Genomic DNA, 21,527 nt, shown 5'->3' with positions numbered 1-21,527 from the left:
CACCCTACCTAGGGTGTAAAGAAATATAAGGGGTACCTCCAGGCCTGTGTTTTAAGGGATAAGCAGGTACTTAATGCAGACATTGTTACTTACAGGACTGAGAAACTGTGGGGTTATTTTTCCTTTTTTTGGAATTATCCAAAATTCTTCATGTAAACCTTATGCAATTCCCATTTACCTGCAGGTGATCTTCCTCAATGGAGGCTTTCCTTGTGCGAGCATATTAAACTGTTTCAGAATTGCTTTTGTCAATAATTTACACTATGTATCCACTCTAGAAAAAAAATCTACGCTGAGTTGACCAAATATAGCATCTCAGTTTTATTCTGAAGAAAATAAGAACAGACACATCCTGTTTGTAACTAACAAAAATAAGTTTCCCTCAACAACTGTTGAAACCTATGCCCTTCTCCCGAAAGCAGGCACAGAACAGGCCCAAGAAGAAAGATGAAAAACCCTAAGCAGGATTTAAAATAGTACACAGCACCAGCTAAGGCTTTTCTTCCCGAGCCCAGAAAGCAATTGGCAGGAAAGAGAACCCAAACCCAATATATACAGTTGAGTACAAAAGATTTATTGAATGTCATTAGACCATAGAACATTCAACTAAAGCCCTGGACACCCTATGAGAGAATGATGAGCCCTAACCCTCTATTCAGAATGCTATCAGTTTTCCCCCATTGGGCCCTAGTCCTTCAACTTCCTAGCTTTAAGTAGGTGGATGAGTAACTTACTCCAAACCTGCCTCAGACACCTACACATTTCCAACCAAATCCAGGCTGGGCTGTGCCATAGCAACAGGACAAAATGTTACATTACACCCAATAAACTGGGCTCTTCTCTTGTACAGGAGCCAGGTGTTTCTCAATTTAGATCCAGGAGATCACTACTGTATAACAAAATGTAGTAGAGGGGAAAAGATGAGAGACCAACATCCTAAAGTGGGAGTTAGGAAAGGGCTATTGAGGTGGCTGAAAATAAAAATCAGTAGAATGAAGAGACTATAATAGATGAGCAAATAGCAGGAGATTAAAGGATCAGGCATAGTGGCACACTCCTGTAATCACTTGGGAAGCTGAGGCAGGAGGATCACCATGAGTTCAAGGCCAGCCTGGAACACATAGTGAGACCCTGTCTCAAATAAACAACCAAAAAACAACACAGGATATTGTCATGTTAATTATGTCTTAGAAAAGGAATCTTCTCTTAAAAGTTTTCAAAAATATTACTTTCAAGTCTAAAAAGAAAGAAAATAGTCAAAATAGCTATCATTTATTATACACTATCATGTGCCATGTGCTATCTGAAATACATTGCATTTGAAACCAGCACTACAAAGTGAAACTTTCAAAGTTAGATTTTTCCTTGTAGAGATAAACAATTTCTCTCAACCCCATCCTGGCACATAACCAACACTTCCTCCCCTCCACCTAAAAGAAGGAACAGGATAGGCAGGTGTAAGCATCAAGGGGTTGGAGTCCAGGTTCCTTCCCACAGAACCAAAGACAACTGGGAGACCTCATCGTCTCTCTGTGCTCCCCTCCCCTCAGTTCCTCACTCTAAAAGATCTTTGCCCACCTGTTCATAGGGATATGGTGATTTGAGGAAAATAAGCCCCTCTATCTCCTCCGAGCTAGCTTTGAATAAATCTTTTTTCCTTTTTCACCCAAATATATGGCCTCCTTTGATTTGGTCAGCAGGGAACCAACAAACCTGAACATATGAGCCTAAATGGCCAGTAACCCATAGGTTGATGTACTTTACTTCCATAATAACACTGCATTATTACCATTATTATCATACCCCTTCTACACAGGAGGAAAGTGAGACACAGAGAGGTAGAAGTCACATGGTTAGGAAGTGGCAGAACCAAGGTGAAGAGACTTGGATAGTTGAGCTCAGAGCCTACTTACTTACTTGGCTGCTCTATACACTGCCTTTCCATAGAGAAAGCTAGGCATATGATTCTTGGCTTAGTCCATACATCAACAGCACATGTTTGTGTCTGGGTCTCTAGGTTACCACTAGGAAGGAAGGACCCCAGCACAGCATGGTGGTCTTCTTAACCTCTCAGCCTCTCAGCATCACCCATCACCACACACAGAAGAAAACAAGCTCCCTTTCAAGCAACGGTGGCTCTAAGGTATGGTTTATGAAAAGGTCCTATTTGGTCCTTTCTCTTTGACCAACTATTAAGGCTCCATAAAGCTTCCTGGTGAAAAAAAGCTTTCTTAATGAGAAATTCCCCATGAGGGCAAACTTGTCATTCTCTCAGGCCAGATTGTCATGGAAACTTTTATAAAGGGGAGCCCAACACTCAAGTCTTCAGGCAGCAAAAGAATCATGCAGTTGTTCTTTTGTAAAATTATACAGATTTATTCACTGAAACAAGGCAATGACACAAGTTCCTTTTGCTGATGAATAGAATTAGAACATAATCAGAGGAACACAGACAGTCAGAGATTAATTTATCAGACCTCGGGCCACTCAGCTAGCCCCCATACTGCAGTCCTCAAAGAGTAGAAACAATGCCTTTTAAAAGTAATCACCACTGGGACATAATTCTAAAATAGTTATGAGTTAAAAATATATACACGGGTCTTCAAAGTAATGCTCAGACATCTTAGTGTAAATAATAACACTAAAGTAGAGTCAACAAACTATAGCCCATGAGCCATACCTGGCTCACTGCCTGATTTTGTACAACCCAGAGCCAAACATGGTTTTTGCATTTTTAAATGGTTGAAAAAAACAATCAAAGAATGGTAGACAGAATTTAAGACAGGTTAATAAATAAATATACAATACCTGCAATGCATGGAGTTTTACTGGAACACAGACATACTCATTTCTTACTTATTATCTGTGGCTGTTTCCATATTGCAAAGGCCCAAAGCCTAAAATATTTATTATCTGGCTCTTTACAGAAAAAAACGCACGTAGACCCCTTTCTAAAGTAATAAATGATAAATATATTACCCTGACAAATTTCTTGGTGTCTAATTGTCAAGTTGTAGTTTTTAATTGTTACAAAATAGTAAAGTTTTTCATGACCTATCTCTAATTAATTTCTAAAACACTATCCTAAATTGACATTGCAGCTTATTACTCATTCTCATGATAAGTCATGAGTCTTTAATTGATTCAAGAGGCACATTTTCTCTTATACTAAAAGATGTATGACTGATATAAACCAGGGCATTTCTTCAAATGCCTGAGTGAAACAAAGCAGAAAACATCCCCTGCACATGTACATTCACTTGGCAGGAACATTTTGCTGCTAAGCTTGAAACCAAAACAGTTAAAGCCAGTAAAGACAAATCACATGGGCTTCTGTTCCTGACTTCACTTACTCCAAAATCCTCAAATCCACACAAATTTTTGGTGAAGCTTTTTATTAACCATTTCAAAAAGAAAGCAGGGTACCAACCTTCTTTTGGAAATATATAGTTTTTTTGTTGTTTATGACTACACTTTGACAATGGCTGAGTATTGTATTTATATTTCTCTTAAAAGATGTGATCTGTCACGAGATTCCACTGTCTCCTTGTCCTTTGGTAGCGCATGTGCTCAATAAATATTTGTAATGTCCTGCAGACTGTAGGTCCAATCTGATTCTCATCGGTGCTGCTCCCCAAACACATGCTGCCAAATCTGGCATCGTCATTGACTTCAAAAGTTGCTCCCTAAGCAAAGGCTTTGGAAAAGACACAAAACAGACTCAACAATTATTATAATTCGGGCTTCATAAATGTGCTGTAATAAATTATGTTATCTCCCCAAGTTACATAAAAGTTGTATTGGTACTCAAATGCCAAACTAAGCAGTAACTTCATGGGAGGTATTGGTTAAAGAAGTCCTCAGCTGAGGGCTCAGGAATTTGTGGTCCAATCCGAGGTCCTCAGTTTACCACTCTATCGACGAGGGTATAGGAGCAAATGTTCTGCTCTTATACCAAGTTCACAATGTTCAAATATTCTTTAAAGTTTCACAGAATTCTATGCAGACATCTCCCTTGTGATCTTAATCAAAAATTATTCATGACTCACTGGTCCCAAAGATTCCTTTAAACAAGTTCAGGAAACTGCTGCATCTCAATCAACATCTTTAAAAGTCATTCTAACACATAGTGACCATCAAATGCAATATTTTCCCCCCAAACAAAATGAAAAATTTTGTCACTGACTCTCATTCAACCACTTCAAGAGATATTATTTACTTTAGTCTAGAAATACATTAGTTAAATTTTATAGGGAGCTTTTAAAAGAATTAGGTCTGCAAGAAAATTTAGCCAACAAAAATTTTGCTGGTTTTACTGCTTTACTAATGCCACTGTTTGCCTTTGCTGTTTATTACCAACACCGGGAAAAAGAAGAGAAATATCTTTCTACCACAAAACCAGATTTTTTGTTAAAAATTGAGCCAAAGGAATAAAACGGGGAGGGGAGAGGCAGCACATAATTAGGCCTAGGCTTGTTGCCTGATTTTCATTAGGCCCCTGCCTGATTCTGATTTGGCCCACTCTAAGTCCTTTTAGGCGACTGGGTATGAAGGCCAGTGCTTATTTTCATGGCTGTTTCAATTCATCAAGAAAATCCTTTGAAAGATGAAAGAAACTTCACATTTTTTCACCTGTTGTTCTTTCTTATGTGCTTGTCACTTCACTAGCCAAACTTGCTTCAAGCCAAACCAAATGCTTTCCAAACCTCTACAGTATGCCTTTGAAGATCTCAAAGTTAAGTATTTTCTTATGCTGACTAGTATAGCTTCCAAATAAGGAATAAAAACATAACATAGTTCTGAAGTTATTTTTTAAATACCAGAATGCAAAAACACAGTCCAGTGTGTGCATAAAAGCAAAATTCCTCTTCTCCAAGTTTAGAAATCTTGAGCCAAATACACCTGATGTTCATTACCACACCCATAGCACATTGTTTATGTATGACAAAGTTCCTGAACAGACCATATGCTGTTTTTATTATTGCCACTTCACAAGTTTTCCCAGGCTCACTAGAAAAAGTATTCTATAAGACCAGCCCACTGAGTGGTCTCCTCTTACTACCCTGATGGAATTCAGTTTGCTATTTACGCGATTAGCAATAAACATCTCTCCTTATTTCCAACAGCACAGCAATTAGGACCCTAATCTGTCACCACTAGCTTAAAGTTTTGGCTTTTATCAAAAGAAAAGGAATTCTCCAAGGAGAAAAACACAAAGCTACCTTCAAGCTAAAAATAGTTCTGTCTTCTAGACAATATGCACTTTCACATGGCTCCAGCAAACCTTGCTTTAAGCAACCTACAAAGGAGATACTAGGAGAAGTGCACAATAGACACTAGTTTTAGGTACCAGTTTACCTGAAAGAGATGCAAATAAGGAAAAGCTGATACAGAAAACAACCAAGTTGACATAAGAGTAAATGACGCCTCTAATCTGTTGGTATATTTTAAGGGGGTCAAAATTAGATAAAATACTGGACATAGTGAATATAGACTATACCTAAACTTACAGGAACTTTTATTACAATTTACATCAAAGGCTTTATATTTTAAAAGGTGACTTACATTAAATATTTATTATTAGGCAAACAACCAACAAAATACAAAGAACAAAATAGAGACCATTCTCCAGATAGAACTTATAGTAGTCATATAGAGTACTTACAAGGTGATACTAACAATAATTAGTGGTATTATTATAACCACTTATTACACACTTTCTATGTCTTAGGCACTATACTAAGCATGTATATTATCTTCTTTAATACTCTCAACACCAATGGATGCATACTATTATCTTAATTTTACTGAAGAATTAGAGCCTCAAAAGTGTTACAAAACTTGACCAAAGACTCACTATTAGCAAATGATGCTAAATTTAGAATAATTGGTTAAAGTAGTATCCACCAATAAATTAGTTTCTAGGATTTTTAGGGGTTTGTTTTATTTTGTTTTGTTTTTGAGACACAGTCTCACTATGTAATTCAGGCTGGCCTCAAACTCGAGAGAATCCTCCTGCCTCAGACTCCTGACTGCTGGGATTACAGGCGTGTACCACCACACCCAGCTCTAGGATGTTTTCATAGTGACAAAATCATTTAGAAATCTATTTTTATCACATGAATTTATTTCTGTGAGACATAGAAAATAAAGACGTAACACCTCCCTCACCCCAAGGGAATTAAGAAGATGTCATGGATCAGTTCTTCAAGTCTTGCTCACTCTTAATGTGTATTAAATCGGAGAAAAGTTAACTGAATGGTTACTAGGCACCTAATATGGAAGAGGCAGTATATGTCTATCATAAATTTATTGTGGAAAGTAATGAAAGAAGGTATCCCTACCTACCCTAATGTCCCCTAGTTCTCATCAACCTGTGGAAACAATTGGGGTCCATTAATCAACCATCCCAGATGTTAGAGTTTTCCCCCTCAACTCATCAGGACACAGCTGTCAAGTCAAACATTGCCCAAGTCATTCAAAGTCCCAAGGTACAAAATGAGCAAGTCTTCTTAGATATTTTGTGGCTTCAAATCCTCCTGCCCTTCTCGAGCCTTCTCCATGGACACCACTGGAACTAGACAACACGCACTCTGTCTCTCTTTTGGTTGTATTATATTCTGTTAGGGGGATCTCTATGTGATCTTGTTTATACCTCTATAGTTTAAGCAAAATAATTTTTGAGCACACATTTACAGCTTTCCCCACAACTTTCTGAACATGATCTCAAGGGAGGCCAGAATTAGAGACAAATCTGAGTAATATACACTGCACCATTCTTAGCATTTCCTATCTCTGATAACTAAAGCTTGTTACTGGATTAAGCTATTTCTCCTAGATTTCTTTTCCCTTATAAAAACTGTTTTCCAGAGTGATTTTCCACTCTTTTGCAAGAAGACTTCTGACAGACTCTGCCCACCAATAATTTTAACATGCTCAGAACATAGCTGGGACTCAGTGGGAGTGAGTGTGCAGGCTGAGGGCCATGTTCAAACCCCACCAACTCTCATACACCCCTTAGTGTGAAACAAGCACTTTAGAGTTAGGGTGGGGTACTAAGGACTGAATTAAATTACCCTGTATTCTGATATGGCTTATAAGGATAATTTCAGAGATAGACAAGATAAAGCAAATCTTCTGAGTAATACACTACCAGAAGACCATGATCAGTCCCCAAAACAGCCCTATAAAACTACAGGAACAGATGAAGATGGGGAAGATTGCTCTAAAATGGAGATTTGAAGAATAAGAAGAAATTCGTCACAAAAGTCCAAAGCATTAAAAAGATCACTCTTACATTCCCTAACAGAATGAGTTGTTACTTGAGAGAATATAGGTCCACCTTTCTGATAGATATCTTTCTGGTACCCCACCTAAATACCCACTACCTATTCCTATAGCTTTGATTGCCTGCCGCTTTGGCAGACAGTTCCTATGACTGTTAATCCTGATTTGTCACCTTGATTGGATTAAGAAATACCTGGCAATTTAGTAAAGCACATTCCTGGTGTATCTGAGAGGGTCATGGAAGCGTGCCCTTGGGTTACCATGTAACAGTGGTTGCAAACCTACATGTTATAGCAGGCCATTTGTATCATTGAAAGTTCTAAAAGGTTTGCCATCACTGCCATATGTGGCTTCTTGCCCATTTCTGTCTGGCCCTGTTTCCCTGCACTGCTTCTGGACCTCCATAAACCAAGCAGTTTTATCAGCCACACCCTACACCATGAGATTTCTGCCTTTGAGCCTGCTGACCATGAACTGAATCTCCTGAAACTGTGAGCTAAATTAAAACTTTCCTCCTTTAAGTTATGGGTGTTGCATATTATTTCTCACAGATGGGAAAGCCAACTAATACAGTTCCCTTCACATACCAATGGTTTTCTACCTCAAGTGTCTGTGTCTCTTTGTCTGTGGATTGCCTTTGCCTAGACAGCATGATTGACATACTCCTAGCGTAGGCCAGAAATCATGGGTCAATTCCTCCAGGAACAACCTTAAACTCTTGAGGAGAAGAGAAAAGTAGATAAATGTTCCAGTTTTCCTGTCCCTTGCTGGAAATACACTGTCTCTAACAGGGTTCCTGACAGGATCGAGACCCAGGTGCTCACAGTGGTAACTTCCTGTGAATGCTCTTTCTATTGACTTTCACCCATCCCCGCCTCACATTCCCTACTCACTCACCGTGTTTCTGGGACCAACTCAAAAACAAACAACTTACTCCCAGACTCCCCAGTTTCATTCTCTTTTTTGGAGAGATCTGATCTAGTATCCTTCAGCAGAGGAAAGAAGGGCAAAGTGAAAAACCATCCCTGAAATATTCCTAGTAACTCTATATAAGTAGCAGAAAGGACTTCTATTAGTTTGTTATGGCTGCTGTAACAAAATACTACCCAAAAAATGGCTTAGCAAACAGACATTTTATCTCACAATTCTGGAGATTGGAAGTCCAAGATCAAGGTTTTGGCAGGTTTGGTTTCTCCTGAGCCTTTTCTCCTTGGCTTGCAAGTGGACATCTTCTTACTGTACCCTTTGTGCATATATATCTTAGTGTCTCTTTGTATGTCCAAATTTCCCCTTCTTAAAGGACACCAGTTAGATTGGATTAGAGTTTATCCTAACTGCCAAATTTTCACTTAATCACCTCTTCAAAGGCTCTATTTACAAATACAGGCATATTCTGAGGTTAGGGCTTCAACATTTGGATTTGGCAGCCTGTAACAGGGACCCAGGTCTGGAGTTACACCCTTCCTAGACCATGCCTTGTAGCAAATTGTAAAGAAAAACCTTTCCAAATATTTTAAATTGTGTGTTAAAACTTATGTTTTATTGGATGACAGATATGATTTGACTAAATCTCTAAGGTGTTAGGCACCACTTGGCATAAGAATGATGTATGTTACAGTAGTTCTACAATCATGCAGAGACAGGTCATTGGGGGAAAAATAGGCAAGACCAAATAAATTGTATGATTTAGATTTCACACAAAAGCTGAAGAAGCGGTAGACATGAAGGAAGTGGATCCTGAGAGAATCAGAACAATCCACCACAACAGTAGGCAAGAAGGAAAATAACTCTATTGTACTTGGAGAATACTGACAAGGCCAGCCTGAGCATGCTGGAATGTTATGGGAGAAGTAAAAGTCATTTAGGTGGGCCAGAGCCTGACTCTATGGGGCCCTAAACCCATAAAGGAGTGAATAAACTGAAAAGGAAAACTGAATGGGTGAGGTGAAAGAAAAGATTGGAAGATACAAAATTTCATGATGCCAGGTATCATGAAATGACACCTGGAAATGGACCTTGGAATCCTCACACACTATTCCACAAAAGCACCCCTCAATGCTACTTCAAACAAAAGGTTCACAAAATGATGAGCATGTCTGAGAAAACCATTACAAACAAATCTGAGGATGCATTTTTCCTTTTAAAATCACTATAATTAATAATTAACATGCATGAAGCATTGTAATTAAATGCTATTCCTATAGAAGAAGAAGCAACTGACTTTCAGTAAACATTTGTTGAATAAGTGAATTAACTAACTCTGAAAACAGATAGCATATTGGTGGTGAATTTTTAAAATGACCAGGTCTGCAGCAGAAGATAGAATAGAGCTCATTCTAAGTGGGAGGAGTAACACATAACTAGAGAAGATCCAGCACAGAGGATCAATCTAGAAAAATTCTGGTTCTTAAATTGGGCTACACATTGTAATTACCTTGGAAACTTAAAAAAAAAATTCCCTCAATCACAAACACAGAAATTTTGACTTAATTGATGTAGAGTAAGGCTTAGGTATTTGGATATGTAAAATTTCCCCATGTGCTTCTAATATGCAACAAAGTGTAAGAACCAAAACTGGCCCATCCCGGGCCCAAATTCTGCCTAAATCACTCAATCTTCCACCATGTCACAAAGACAGAGCATGACAAGTTTCAACAAACTCCCTTGACCTCTTTCTGTCCTGTGTTCTCTATCTTCTTCTCAAAAGAAAGTAAATAACCCTAAATTAGTCCCATGATGATGGCCACAGAGGTTGAAGAAGAGGGCTGATTGTGTCTTCTTAGTCCAGCCCCATCATCCATCCCATACCTGAATTCTTCAGAGAACCCTGCAATAGAAGAAAGTCTTGAGGCCCACCTTCCTTCTCTTCTGTCCCGTCCATGTCACTCAGCTCAGCATTCTGATGATTTTATTGTAACAGGATATTGTAAATGATATGGAGGGATACCTTTCCCATTTGCCACAGATTAAATGATTCCCCTAGAGATCAAAACAAAATTAATATGACATGCACTTGCAGAACAAAGAGAACTAGGTTGTTGTCAAATAGTACAGAACTTGTACCTGCACTGTCCACATGGAAATCAGAACATTGTGACATCACTGTTTCTTGTGCCTCCAAGACAGGTTAAAGAGGAAAGATAGTATGTGCCTGGGAAGACCTACTGTGTCAGGGAACATGAAACATACTTCTTCCCATGAGACATAAACAAGGGTGTTCGCCTTTTAACATTTAGTATCCATTCCTTTTTTAGGATGGAGTCTTTCTTTATATGTCACAATGACATTCAAACATAAGACAAGGGAGGAGGGAGGAGTACTATTCCATGTGGCATTTGAAAACCTAACCTTTAACCTGGGCATGCTGGTGCACACCTGCAGTCCTAGCTACTCAGGAGGCTAAGGCACAAGAACCATGAGTTTGAGGGCAGCCTGTGAAATTGCCTCAAAATTCAAAAAAAAATTTTTTCAATCCCCAGTATAGCATAAAAACAAAAGAAGAGGAACAGGAAAAAGAGGAAGAGCAGGAGGAGTAGGAAGAAGTGCCTTTAGCAGCTGCTTCTGATGGTCATTCCTGCCCTGTCTAGGGCATACAGCAGAATCAGGAATCACCATTACTGTCCCATTCATTCATTACATTTCTGAGTACCTACAGGTTTCCCACCACAGTCTCCCTTGTCAAAAGAGAAATGGCAGCACATTAATAGATTAAAGAGTTTGGGCCGCGGATTTAGCTCAGTGGTTTTCCGCCTGTTGCGCAAGCACAAGGACCAGAGTTCAATCCCCGGTACCAAAAAAAAAAAAGATTAAAGAATTTATTTGAGCATTCTGTGATTGATGAATGGGTAGCTCCATACTATAAGCTGTTTGGGGATTTTGCCAAAGGGACATGATGGGAAGGTGTTTTAGGATGAGCAAGGCAAAGAAAATATTTGATTGGTTAAGTGGAGCAATAGCTCTTCTTGGATCATTCCAGAGGAAAGTCCCCAGAGTTCCTGATTAGTCAAGCATTTTACTATTTACATTGAGTTGAGTTTCAATTTGTTTACATAGAAAAAAAGGATACTGGAGTCGCCTCTGCCAAATTGATTATTAGGCCTCTCATTAATTATTTTAACACCCTAAATCAGAATCTGCAAGGAGAAGGCCATGGGAATTTTTTTTTTTGGTACCGGGGATCGAACTCGGGTCTTTGCGCTTGCGCAGCAGGCGGCGAAACCACTGAGCTAAATCCCCAGAATCTATTTTTAACAACCACCTTCATGGCTCCTACATGGATAGTCTGGAAATGGTTTGTCCATACCTTTGATGGTGCCTTATTGCTCTAGTTCACATAGGTCCTTTCTAGCTGCGTTCCTAGGTGAAAGGTTTTCTCTATCAGCGATTTTCAGATCTCCATGTTTAGGTTGCTTGAGACATCAAAGCCCACCCACAATTCCTTAGAAAGTGTTCATAATACTGCATATTCAGTCATTTAAGTCACCTTTTTTTCACATACCACTTCCTTTTTTCCATAACCAAATGTTTCAATGCTGACAAATAGTCCAACCGTCTCATTAAACAGGAGCATCATTACAGGTTTTTCCAATGCAAACTTGTTGGGGTTTTTTAAACAAAATATAACTTTCAACAGCAATTACATGGATGAGGTCAGCTCGAGTCCTGTGGAGCAAGATGGAATTGTGAAATGGTTCTCAAGGTTTTTGTTAATATTGAAAACCTCTGTTCTGGGCATTAAGTGCATTAACCAGTTGCTTCTGGGAAACCCTGGCAGAGCTCTTATTTCTCAGAGCCCTTCTGGTCATATTTGATGTGTTTACTCCCAGCCAGGGAAAAATTTAGAATGCAAACAATTTGTGTCAATTGTCTTGGGTGGCAACAAATTATGACTCTACTCAGCAAGGAGACATTTCCCCTTGCTGTCTCTTAAAGACTGCCTGCTGTAAGTAACCACCAAGCGCTAGCATCACACTGGCAAGAAGGGGACCAAGGGAATATACTAGCAGAGATTAGAATGCCTCTCCAGCATCCTGTTTTCCTCTCAGAAACTATGGTTCTGGCAGCTGTAAGTATTGTCATTCTCTCCCAACTCCCCTCAAAGGTCGTTTTATCTTATCTGATGTTGAAATTCTTTCACATGGCTTTGAACACTAAAACATAAGAACAAGAAATCAATTGGAAATTGCTCCCGTCTCTCGCTATGCTTGACATTTCCACACTGATAAAGTACATACAGCTCAATATTAACTTTTTGGTTAAGTTTGGATTAGAAGTCTAGTTCAAGAGTTGATTGTGAACCTTCTTTAAGGCACTGAATTCTCTTACAAAAATAGAAAGGACAAAAGGAGGAAAAAATGTTAGTTGAAGTATTGTCGTTAATTATCTGAAGGTCCTTCCTAAGGCCTGATTAGAAGAATCATCATTCTTTGAGAAATGGAGGCATTTTTGTTGAAGATAGTGTTGGTAGACACACTAGGATATATTAAAAATCAAACTTTTTTGCTTGTAGATTTTTCACGTTTTCAAATTCTTCCATCAAGGAAAATGCCACCCGATTATCAATATAAGTAAGCAAATCAGATAACTGGCTGACTTTAATTATTTGCCAGCTAAATATATACCACTGCCCTACTGAAATCGATAGGTGTTGATCTCTCACTCAGATTAGCCAGCACACATGCAATTCGGCAGACTAAGCTTCCTCTGAACATTTTGTTAGGAATAGAACAGTTAAGAGACTCTAAAACACAGATGATTTTGACTCACTAAACCTTTCTGGGTTTCTGCATTTTCTCTGGGTGCAGGCTGAATCTCTTGAAAGCAGGATGATCCTTGATTGATTTCCCACGATGCAACACTTCTGGTCCTCTGAAAGTCTTTCTTTCTCCACTGACTTAAGTAATTAAATCTTATTTCCAATGCTCGACCATCTCATGTGCTGGGCCATAGAGAATTAAGGCCACAGAGGATCAAGGTACAGTGTCTGCTGACAAAGAATTTATAATTTATTTGAAAAATAAAGTCATACATGTAAAATTACTTAGTAAAATAATGGTAGCAAAAGAAAAAAAATCACTGAGTTGAGCAGAAAGAAGCCTTACCATGGTCTAGAACGAATAGATTCCAAGAGCCAGGGATTTAGCTCAGTGGTTCCACCACCTGCCTCACAAGTGCAAGGACCCGAGTTTGATCCTCAATACCAAAAAAAAATTAGAATGAATAGATTCTAGATTTTCATGGATAGATTTGCCTTGGGTCCTGAAAGAATTTATCTAGATAAAGAATGAAGGCATCCCAGATTTTCTGTGAGACAATTCCTATTGCAATGTTTTGCTGCCATCCTTCAAGATTAAAGTACTTTATGTAAAGGAAATTTTGTTTTAGGATACAGGTAACTGGTTTCATTTTTTAAAAGAAAACCAGACATTATTATCTTTGTTAGTCTTAGGGAAACAGCTAAAATCTGAAATGAATATAGATACAGATACAAACCCTATAACATTGCTGATTCTACTTTTAGTGGAGGAAAATTCTGTGACTGTGCTAATTTTTAGTTGTATTAGCATCTAACAACCAAGGCATAAGTTCTCAAGAAAGTCATTTCGATCAACACTATTACACAAGTATATACTAACTATAAAGTCTGTTCTTAGTATCTGGCCAAAAATATTATTTGATGATTTAAGTTGTAAATAACAAAACAAAGAGTCATATTCAGATAGACAGTTGTGTTAGCTCGTCACTCCTAGAAACTGATTATCCAATATACCCCAAATCAGGAATGACCAGGGTCTGTAGTCCTGTCCCTCCCAAACATGTCATCCACACAACAAATTCATAAATGAACAGATCAAAGAATATCAGCAAATAAACCAATAATTCAATAACATTTCAAAGACTATGGCTGCATATCTGGACCTGACAGAGAAGGGAAACACAGAGAATGGTAATGAAGTGGAAAAAAACTTAAAAACAAAAACAAAACACAGAACACAGCAAATTTTGTCTGGTTTCCATAACAAAGAGGAAGGCATTCTTAGCCTCACACAACATTCAATTCCAAACAAGGCAACCCAAGAAAAGAAAGAGTGCAAACATTTCTTAAGAATGTGACCCAGTCACTTAAGTAACTATTGCCCTAATGAGAATCAGTCTATTCCAGAAACCATATCATAATCAACCTTGAACTCTAATCTGTGCATTTACTTTGGAATTTTTCAAACTGAAGTTTGCTGATCGCTTTGGAGGGTTAGCATTTTTTCTATTTATAATAAATTACTGATAATTTATTAGTTTGAGATGATTCATTTCAATGGTATTCTAAAGTAAACACAATCTGGATTATTTAGGTGCTGTGGTTTACATCAAAAATATCTCCCAAAGATCTTACCTGTTTAGAGGTACCGCTTTCAGGTGATTGGATCATGAGGTCTCTAACTTCAATACATTAATCCACTGATAAGATCACTGTTTGATATATTATTGAGCAGCAAATGAAACAGGAAGTGGGGCCACACTGAAGACAGTAGACGTGGAGGCGTGGCTGGGGAAGTACGAATCTCTGGTTACCATTCCCTCCCTCTCTAGCTGTTTCACATGCTCTCCCACTCTGCTTCCTAGCTTCCATAAAGGGAGCAACTTTGCTGCATCACTCCCTTATAGCATGATGTCTCTGCTTTAGAGCCAGCTTTAGAGCCAGGATGAAACTTCTGATACTGTGAGCCAAAATGAGTCTTTCCCCATTAGGTTGACTTTCTCAGATATTTGGTCACAGCAGCAAAAAGCTCACTAACACACTAGGTGACCACCTGATAACGGAATGCTACCTCCCTGGCTCAGTTTACCTATTTGTTTACAATCAGATGGGTGCCATGCCTCATTTTAACTGACTCCAACTAATTTACAAAGAACAGAGGTAGATTTCAGAGGTAAATAAGACTTCTGAACCAAATGGGCCAGATGATTTCAAAGCATACTAAAGGAACAGAGGTGCTTCATGGTTTCAGACAAAAAAAAGAGTGGCGAGAAAATTGCATCATCTCACAGGACTAAGTAGGGAACGCAGACCAAACCCAAAGGAACCAGAGCCATGGTCATTCACACCATGTACCGTGTTAAATTATTTATGTTGACTTAAAGTTTTGCAGAGGAGATGATGGTGTATAATTTGTACTTTTGTTTTGATAAAATCTTGAAAATAAACTTTTGCCTAATTTTAGTTGGTACATATTTAAGGCATATTTGAATTAAAAAGACTTATATCAGCAATAGGTAGCAGTAGAATTTTAAGTGGTCCATTACATATGAACTGTTTAATTATATAAAAAGATGTTCCTCATCACACATAATATGAAAATTAAAGCCACAATGAGATACTCTGCCACCTTACAAAAAAACCTGCAAACCTCTTCCTATATACACTTCTGTATTAGCTTTCTGTTTCTGGAACAAAATACCTCACGTTCACAAGTTAAAGGAGAACTTTATTTTTGGCTCGCAGTAAGCTGGGTCCTAGACAGGAGCATCATGGTGGAAGGACATAGTAGAGTGAATCTTTTCACTTCATAGTCACCAGTAAGGAGCACACTGGGGAAGAAGAGTGCTGGAGAGGAAGAAGCTAGGGACAAGATATAGTCTCCAAAGTCATGACCCACCAGACACACCCAGAAGTCTGTTTTACTAATCACCTAGGCAGCTCTCAAGGCATCAAGTTGTCAATCAAGATTCACCGTTACAACATCAGATCACTTGTCCTGGTTTTGTTTCTCCAGAGGACTTGTCATTATATCACATATTTTCTTTCTTTATGTTTATTATCTACTTTCCCCAAATTTATTCATTCTCCCAAAATATAAGCTTCATGAAAACAGGATTTATTTTGTGTTATTAAATTCTTTTATTGGTACATTGTAGGTATACAACACAATTACATTTCTCCTTGGGAATTGTACCTTTACATAATGCATCTTGGTTCTTATTTTTTCCCCATTCCTAGCCCTCCCTTCACCCCCTCCACCCTTCCCTATTTACAAAGACTTTATTTCCATTTTTTCCATTTCTCAGCATTTTTCCATTCCCTTCTCTCCTTTCCCCTGCCCCTCCCACTACTCCTACCCCTTTGGACCTTTTCTTCCTATTTTACATTATCAATTATTCATTCCAATATTGGTACATTTTAGGGATACAATATAATGACATTCATCATTGGAAATTTGCACATTTACATAGTCTCTCTTGGTTCTTATTTATCACCCTTGCCCAGCCCTCCCTTCAACCCCTCCAGCCCTCCCTATTTACAAAGATTTTGTTCCTATTTTTCCATTTTCTCATATTAATCCCATTCCCTTCTATCCTTTCCTCTAGCCCTCCCACTTCCTTCCCCTTTGCCCCTTTTCTTCCTATTTCACATTACCTATTATACATTTAGTCCTTATTTACACTTTCAGTTTCTCACACCAGAGAAACTATTCGGTATTTATACATGTGTGTCCTATTTATTTCACTTAACAGTATCGCCTCAATGTGCATCCACTTAGCTGTAAATGTCTCTAATTTCTCATTTTTTATGGCTGAGTAGTACTCCATTTTATTAAAAAACCACATTTTCTTTATCCAGTCTCCAGTTGATGGGCATTTGGGCTGTTTCCAAGTTTTAGCTATTACAAACTGTGCTGCTATGAACATGGACGCACATATATCACTGTGGTATGATTCTTTTAATTCTTTGGGGAAGATCCCCAGCAGTGGAATAGCTGGGTCAAATGGGACTTCCAGTCCTAGATCTTTGAGGTATCTCCATACCGATTTCCACAGTGGTTGCACCAGTCTACACTCCCACCAGCAGTAGAGCAGGGTTCCTCTTTCCCCACAGCCCAACCAGCATTTGTTATTGGTTGATTTCATGATAGCAGCCATTTTTTCTGGAGTGAAGTGGAATCTCAGTGTTGTTTTCATTTGCATCTCTCGAATGACCAATGATGTTGAACATTTTTTCATGTATTTATTTGCTATTTCTACTTCTTTGTCTGAGAAATGTCTGTTCACTTCACATGCCCATTTTTGTACTGGGTCTTTAAATTTGGGAGGTCTGATCTTTTTAAGTTCTTTATAGATTTGAGATAGTAGACCTTTGTCTGAGGAAGAGCAGGTGAAGATTTTTTCCCGCATTGTGGGTTGTCTTTTCACACTGCTGGTGGTTTCTCTTGCTATGCAGAAGCCTTTTAATAAGAACAGATCCCACTTGTTGATTGTTTGTGCTAGTTAATGGGCAACTGAGGTTTTGTTCATAAAATCTTTTCCTACACCAATGTCTTCAAGAGTTCTATCTAACCTCTGTTCCAACTGGTTCAGAGTTTGTACTTTAATATTTAGATCTTTAATCCATTTTGATTTTAGTTTAGTGCATGGTGAGAGATACAGGTCTAGTTTTAATCTTTGGCAAGTTGAAGCCCAATTTTTCCAGCACCATTTATTAAAGAGGCTATCTTTCCTCCAGTGAGGGTGTTTGGCTCCTTTATCGAAGGTGAGATGGCTGAGTGTGTCTGGCATTGTTTCTGCATCTTCTAATCCATTCCACTGGTCCTCAGGTCTGTTTCTTTCCCAGTACCATGCTCTTTTATCACAGTAGCTTTGTAGTATAGTTGCAGATTGGGGATTGTGATACCCCCTGCCAGGTCACTGTTACCTAGAATTGCTTTGGATATTCTGGGTCTCTTCTTGTTCCAAATGAATTTTTGGATTGTTTTCTCAAGGTCTATGAAGTATGCTGCTGGGATCTCAATTGGAATTGCATTAAATCTATATAGCAGTTTTGGAAGTATGGCCATTTTCACTCTATTAATCCTTCCTACCCAGGAGCAGGGGATGTCTGTCCATTTCATGATATCATCTTCAATCTCTCTTTTCAGAGTGCCATAGTTTCCAGAGAAGAGGTCTTTGATTTTTTTTTTGTTAGGTTGATTCCTGGGTATTTCAGTTTTTTGGATGCTATTGTGAAAGGAATTATTTGCCCTATTTCTCTCTGAGTGAGTCTGTCATTGGTGTAGAGGAAAGCTATTGATTTTTGTGTGTTGACCTTGTAACGAGCTACTTGACTGCATTTGTTTATTAAGTCTAGAAGACTTTTGGTGGAGTTCTTGGGGTCTTCTATATAGAGTATCATGTCATCTGCAAATAATGACAATTTGACTTCTTCATCACCTATCTTTATTCCTTTTATTTCTTTCTCTTGTCTAATTGCCATGGCTAATGTTTCCAGAACTATATTGAACAAGAGTGGTGATAGTGGACATCCTTGTCTTGTTCCTGATTTTAGTGTGAAGGATTTCAGTTTTTGACCATTTAGTGTGATATTGGCTGTTGGTTTTTCATAGATGGCTTCTATCAGTTTGAGGTAGAGACCATCTATTCCAATTTTTTGTAAAGTTTTTAACATAAATGCATGTTGGATTTTGTCAAATGCTTTTTCTGTGTCTAGGGAGATAATCATATGGTTTTTGTCCTTGGCTTTATTGATATAGTGTATTACATTGATTGATTTGCATATATTGAACCATCCCTGCATCCCTGGGATGAATCCCACTTGATCAGGGTGTATGATGTTCCTGGTGATCTTCTGCATTCTGTTTGCCATTATCTTATTAAGGATTTTTGCATCTATGTTCATTAGTGAGATTGGCCTAGAGTTCTCCTTTTCAATTGGGTCTTTCTCTGCTTTGGGGATCAAGGTGATGCTTGCTTCCAGGAATGAATTTGGGAGTATTGCTTCCCTTTCAATTTCATGGAAGAGTTTAAACAGTAGTGGCAGCAGTTCCTCTCTAAATGTCTTGTAGAATTCAGCAGTGAAGCCATCAGGGCCCAGGCGTTTCTTAGTTGATAAGTTTTTAATTACATTTTCAATTTCCTTGGTTGATATTGGGTTGTTCAGAATTTTTAGGTCTTCTTTGTTCAACTTTGGTAATTCATATGTATCTAGGAATCTGTCCATTTCTTCTGTGCTGTCCATCTTATTGGTGTATAGGTTCTGGAAGTAGGTATTGATGATCCTTTGGATTTCTGCTAGGTCTGTTGTAATTTCACCCTTTTCATTCCTAATTGCATGGATTTGGGCCTTCTCTTTCCTTTTTCTGACAAGGTTGGCTAAGGCTTTGTCAATTTTGTTGATTCTTTCGAAGAACCAACTCTTGGCTTCATTGATTTTTTGTATCATTCTCTTAGTCTCCATTGCATTGATTTCTCCTCTGATCTTTATAATTTCCTCCTTTGTATGAGCTTTGGGTTTGTCCTGCTCTTCTTTTTCTACAAGCTTGAGGTTCAGCATCAAGTTGTTTAATTGGACTCGTTCTGTTTTCCTAATATGCATATTCACTGCTCTGAATTTCCCTAATAAAACTGTTTGCATTGTGTCCCATAGATTCTGATATGTTGTATTGTCATTGTCATTGAATTGAAGGAACTGTCTGATTTCTTCTTTAATTTCCTCTGTGACCCATTGGTTATTCAGAAGTGTGCTGTTCAATTTCCACATGTTTATGAAAATTTTTGAGTTTCTTTTGCTATGGATCTCCAATTTCATTGCAATATGGTCTGATAATATACAGGGGATAACTTCAATTCCTTTACACTTACTTAAACATATTCTATTTGTGAGTATGTGGTCTGTTTTGGAGAATGACCCATGTGCAGCTGAGAAGAATGTGTATTCTGATTTTGTGGGGTGGAAGACTCTGTAAACATCTTTTAAGTTCATTTGTTCAAGAGTTCAATTGAGTTCTAGTATTTCATTACTTATTTTTAGTTATTTGATCTATCTATTTGTGACAGTGGGGTGTTGAGGTCCCCCACTACAATTGTATTAGTGCATATATGACTTTCATGTCAGTTAGTATTTGTTTTATATAGTTGGGCACACTAGTGTTTGGTGCATAGATATTTATGATTGTCATCTCTTCCTCTTGGATTCCTCCCTTTACAAGGATGTAGTGTCCTTCTTCATCTCTCTTAATCAGTGTTGGTTTGAAATGTTCTTCATCTGCAAAGAGGATAGCTACTCCTGCTTTTTTTCTGGTTCCTGTCACATGGAGTATTGTTTTCCACCCTTTAACTTTCAGTCTATGAGTTTCCTTTTGAATGAAGTGTATTTCTTGTATGGAGCATATTGTTGGATTTTGCTTCTTGACCCATTCTGCCAGTCTATTTCTTTTGATTGGTGAATTGAGACCATTAACACTGATGGTTATAACTGAAACGTATTGACTTGCCGTTACCATGACTTTTTCTTTTTGTTGGGTTCTCCCCCTTTACATTGAATTTCTTGTCATGCCAGATGGGTTCATTCTGCTTTGCTTCCTGGGGTTGTGATCCTCAATGTCTGTTCCTAGGATACTGTGTAAAATTCTTTGGAGTGCTGGCTTGGTATTCACGATGTTTCTAAGGTGCTCTTTGTCATGAAAGTATCTTATTTCTCCATCCATTTTGAAAGATAGTTTTGCAGGGTACATCAATCTGGTTTGGAGGCTGTTTTCTTTTAGGGCTTGGAATATGTCACTCCAAGCTCTTCTTGCCTTGATGGTTTGTGTTGAGAAGTCTGCTGTGATTCTGATGGGCTTTCCTTTGTATGTGATTTGTTTCTTTTCTCTGACTGCTTGGAGAACTTTGTTCTTCGGTTGTGTTTCTGGAATCTTAACAATTATATGCCTATGTGTAGATTTTTTTTGATCAAGGCTATTTGGAGTCCTATATGCCTCACTTACCTGTATGTCAAGTTCTTTTCCCCTGCTTGGGAAGTTTTCTGCCATTATTTCTGTGAAGAGATTTTTTATGTCATCTCCACTCTCTCCTGTTTCTTCATTGACTCCAATCAGTCTTATGTTATTCTTCTTTGCATCATCTAGCAGCTGCTGGATTGATTTCTCATGTTCCCTTAGAATTTTGAAGCAATTTTTCTTTTCCTGGTCACTAATTGCAATCTTATCTTCTATATTTGAAATTCTGTCCTCACACTGGCTCATTCTGCTGGGTAGACTTTCAATGGAGTTTTTCATGTCCTAGAAATCTATTTGCATCTGTTCTATGGATTCCATTTGTTTCTTATGTTGGGATTCCATCATGTTCCTGAGCTCCTCTCTAGATTTATTAATCATGTCTTGCACTAGGGGCACAATTTCTCCTGTTATCTGAGAAATTATTTCTGATTTCATTTTTTCCAGATCCCCTTTTGTTGCCAGTTCAGTGGGTTCAGG

The 21,527-nt window shown here is 38.2% G+C and overlaps 1 protein-coding gene across 1 annotated transcript in view; it reads right to left on the bottom strand.

The window, feature by feature from the left end:
• Nucleotides 1-4,516: 4,516 nt before the first annotated feature.
• The window catches only part of Mterf1 (mitochondrial transcription termination factor 1), a 136,161-nt gene continuing 119,150 nt past the window's right edge, over nt 4,517-21,527 (bottom strand). The window contains exon 2 of the mRNA XM_087204726.1: nt 4,517-21,527. This exon is cut by the window's right edge and continues 85,380 nt beyond it. Coding sequence (XP_087060852.1) covers nt 18,191-20,035 — 1,845 coding nt within the window. The 5' untranslated portion in view covers nt 20,036-21,527 and the 3' untranslated portion in view covers nt 4,517-18,190.

Source organism: Heterocephalus glaber, unplaced genomic scaffold (genome assembly GCF_053883595.1).
Source record: "Heterocephalus glaber isolate CG9 unplaced genomic scaffold, H.glaber_assembly_v1.0 deba00000546, whole genome shotgun sequence".
NCBI lineage: Eukaryota > Metazoa > Chordata > Mammalia > Rodentia > Bathyergidae > Heterocephalus > Heterocephalus glaber.
The sequence above is the reverse complement of the archived record's forward strand: the minus strand, read 5'-3'. Positions and strand labels throughout refer to the sequence as shown.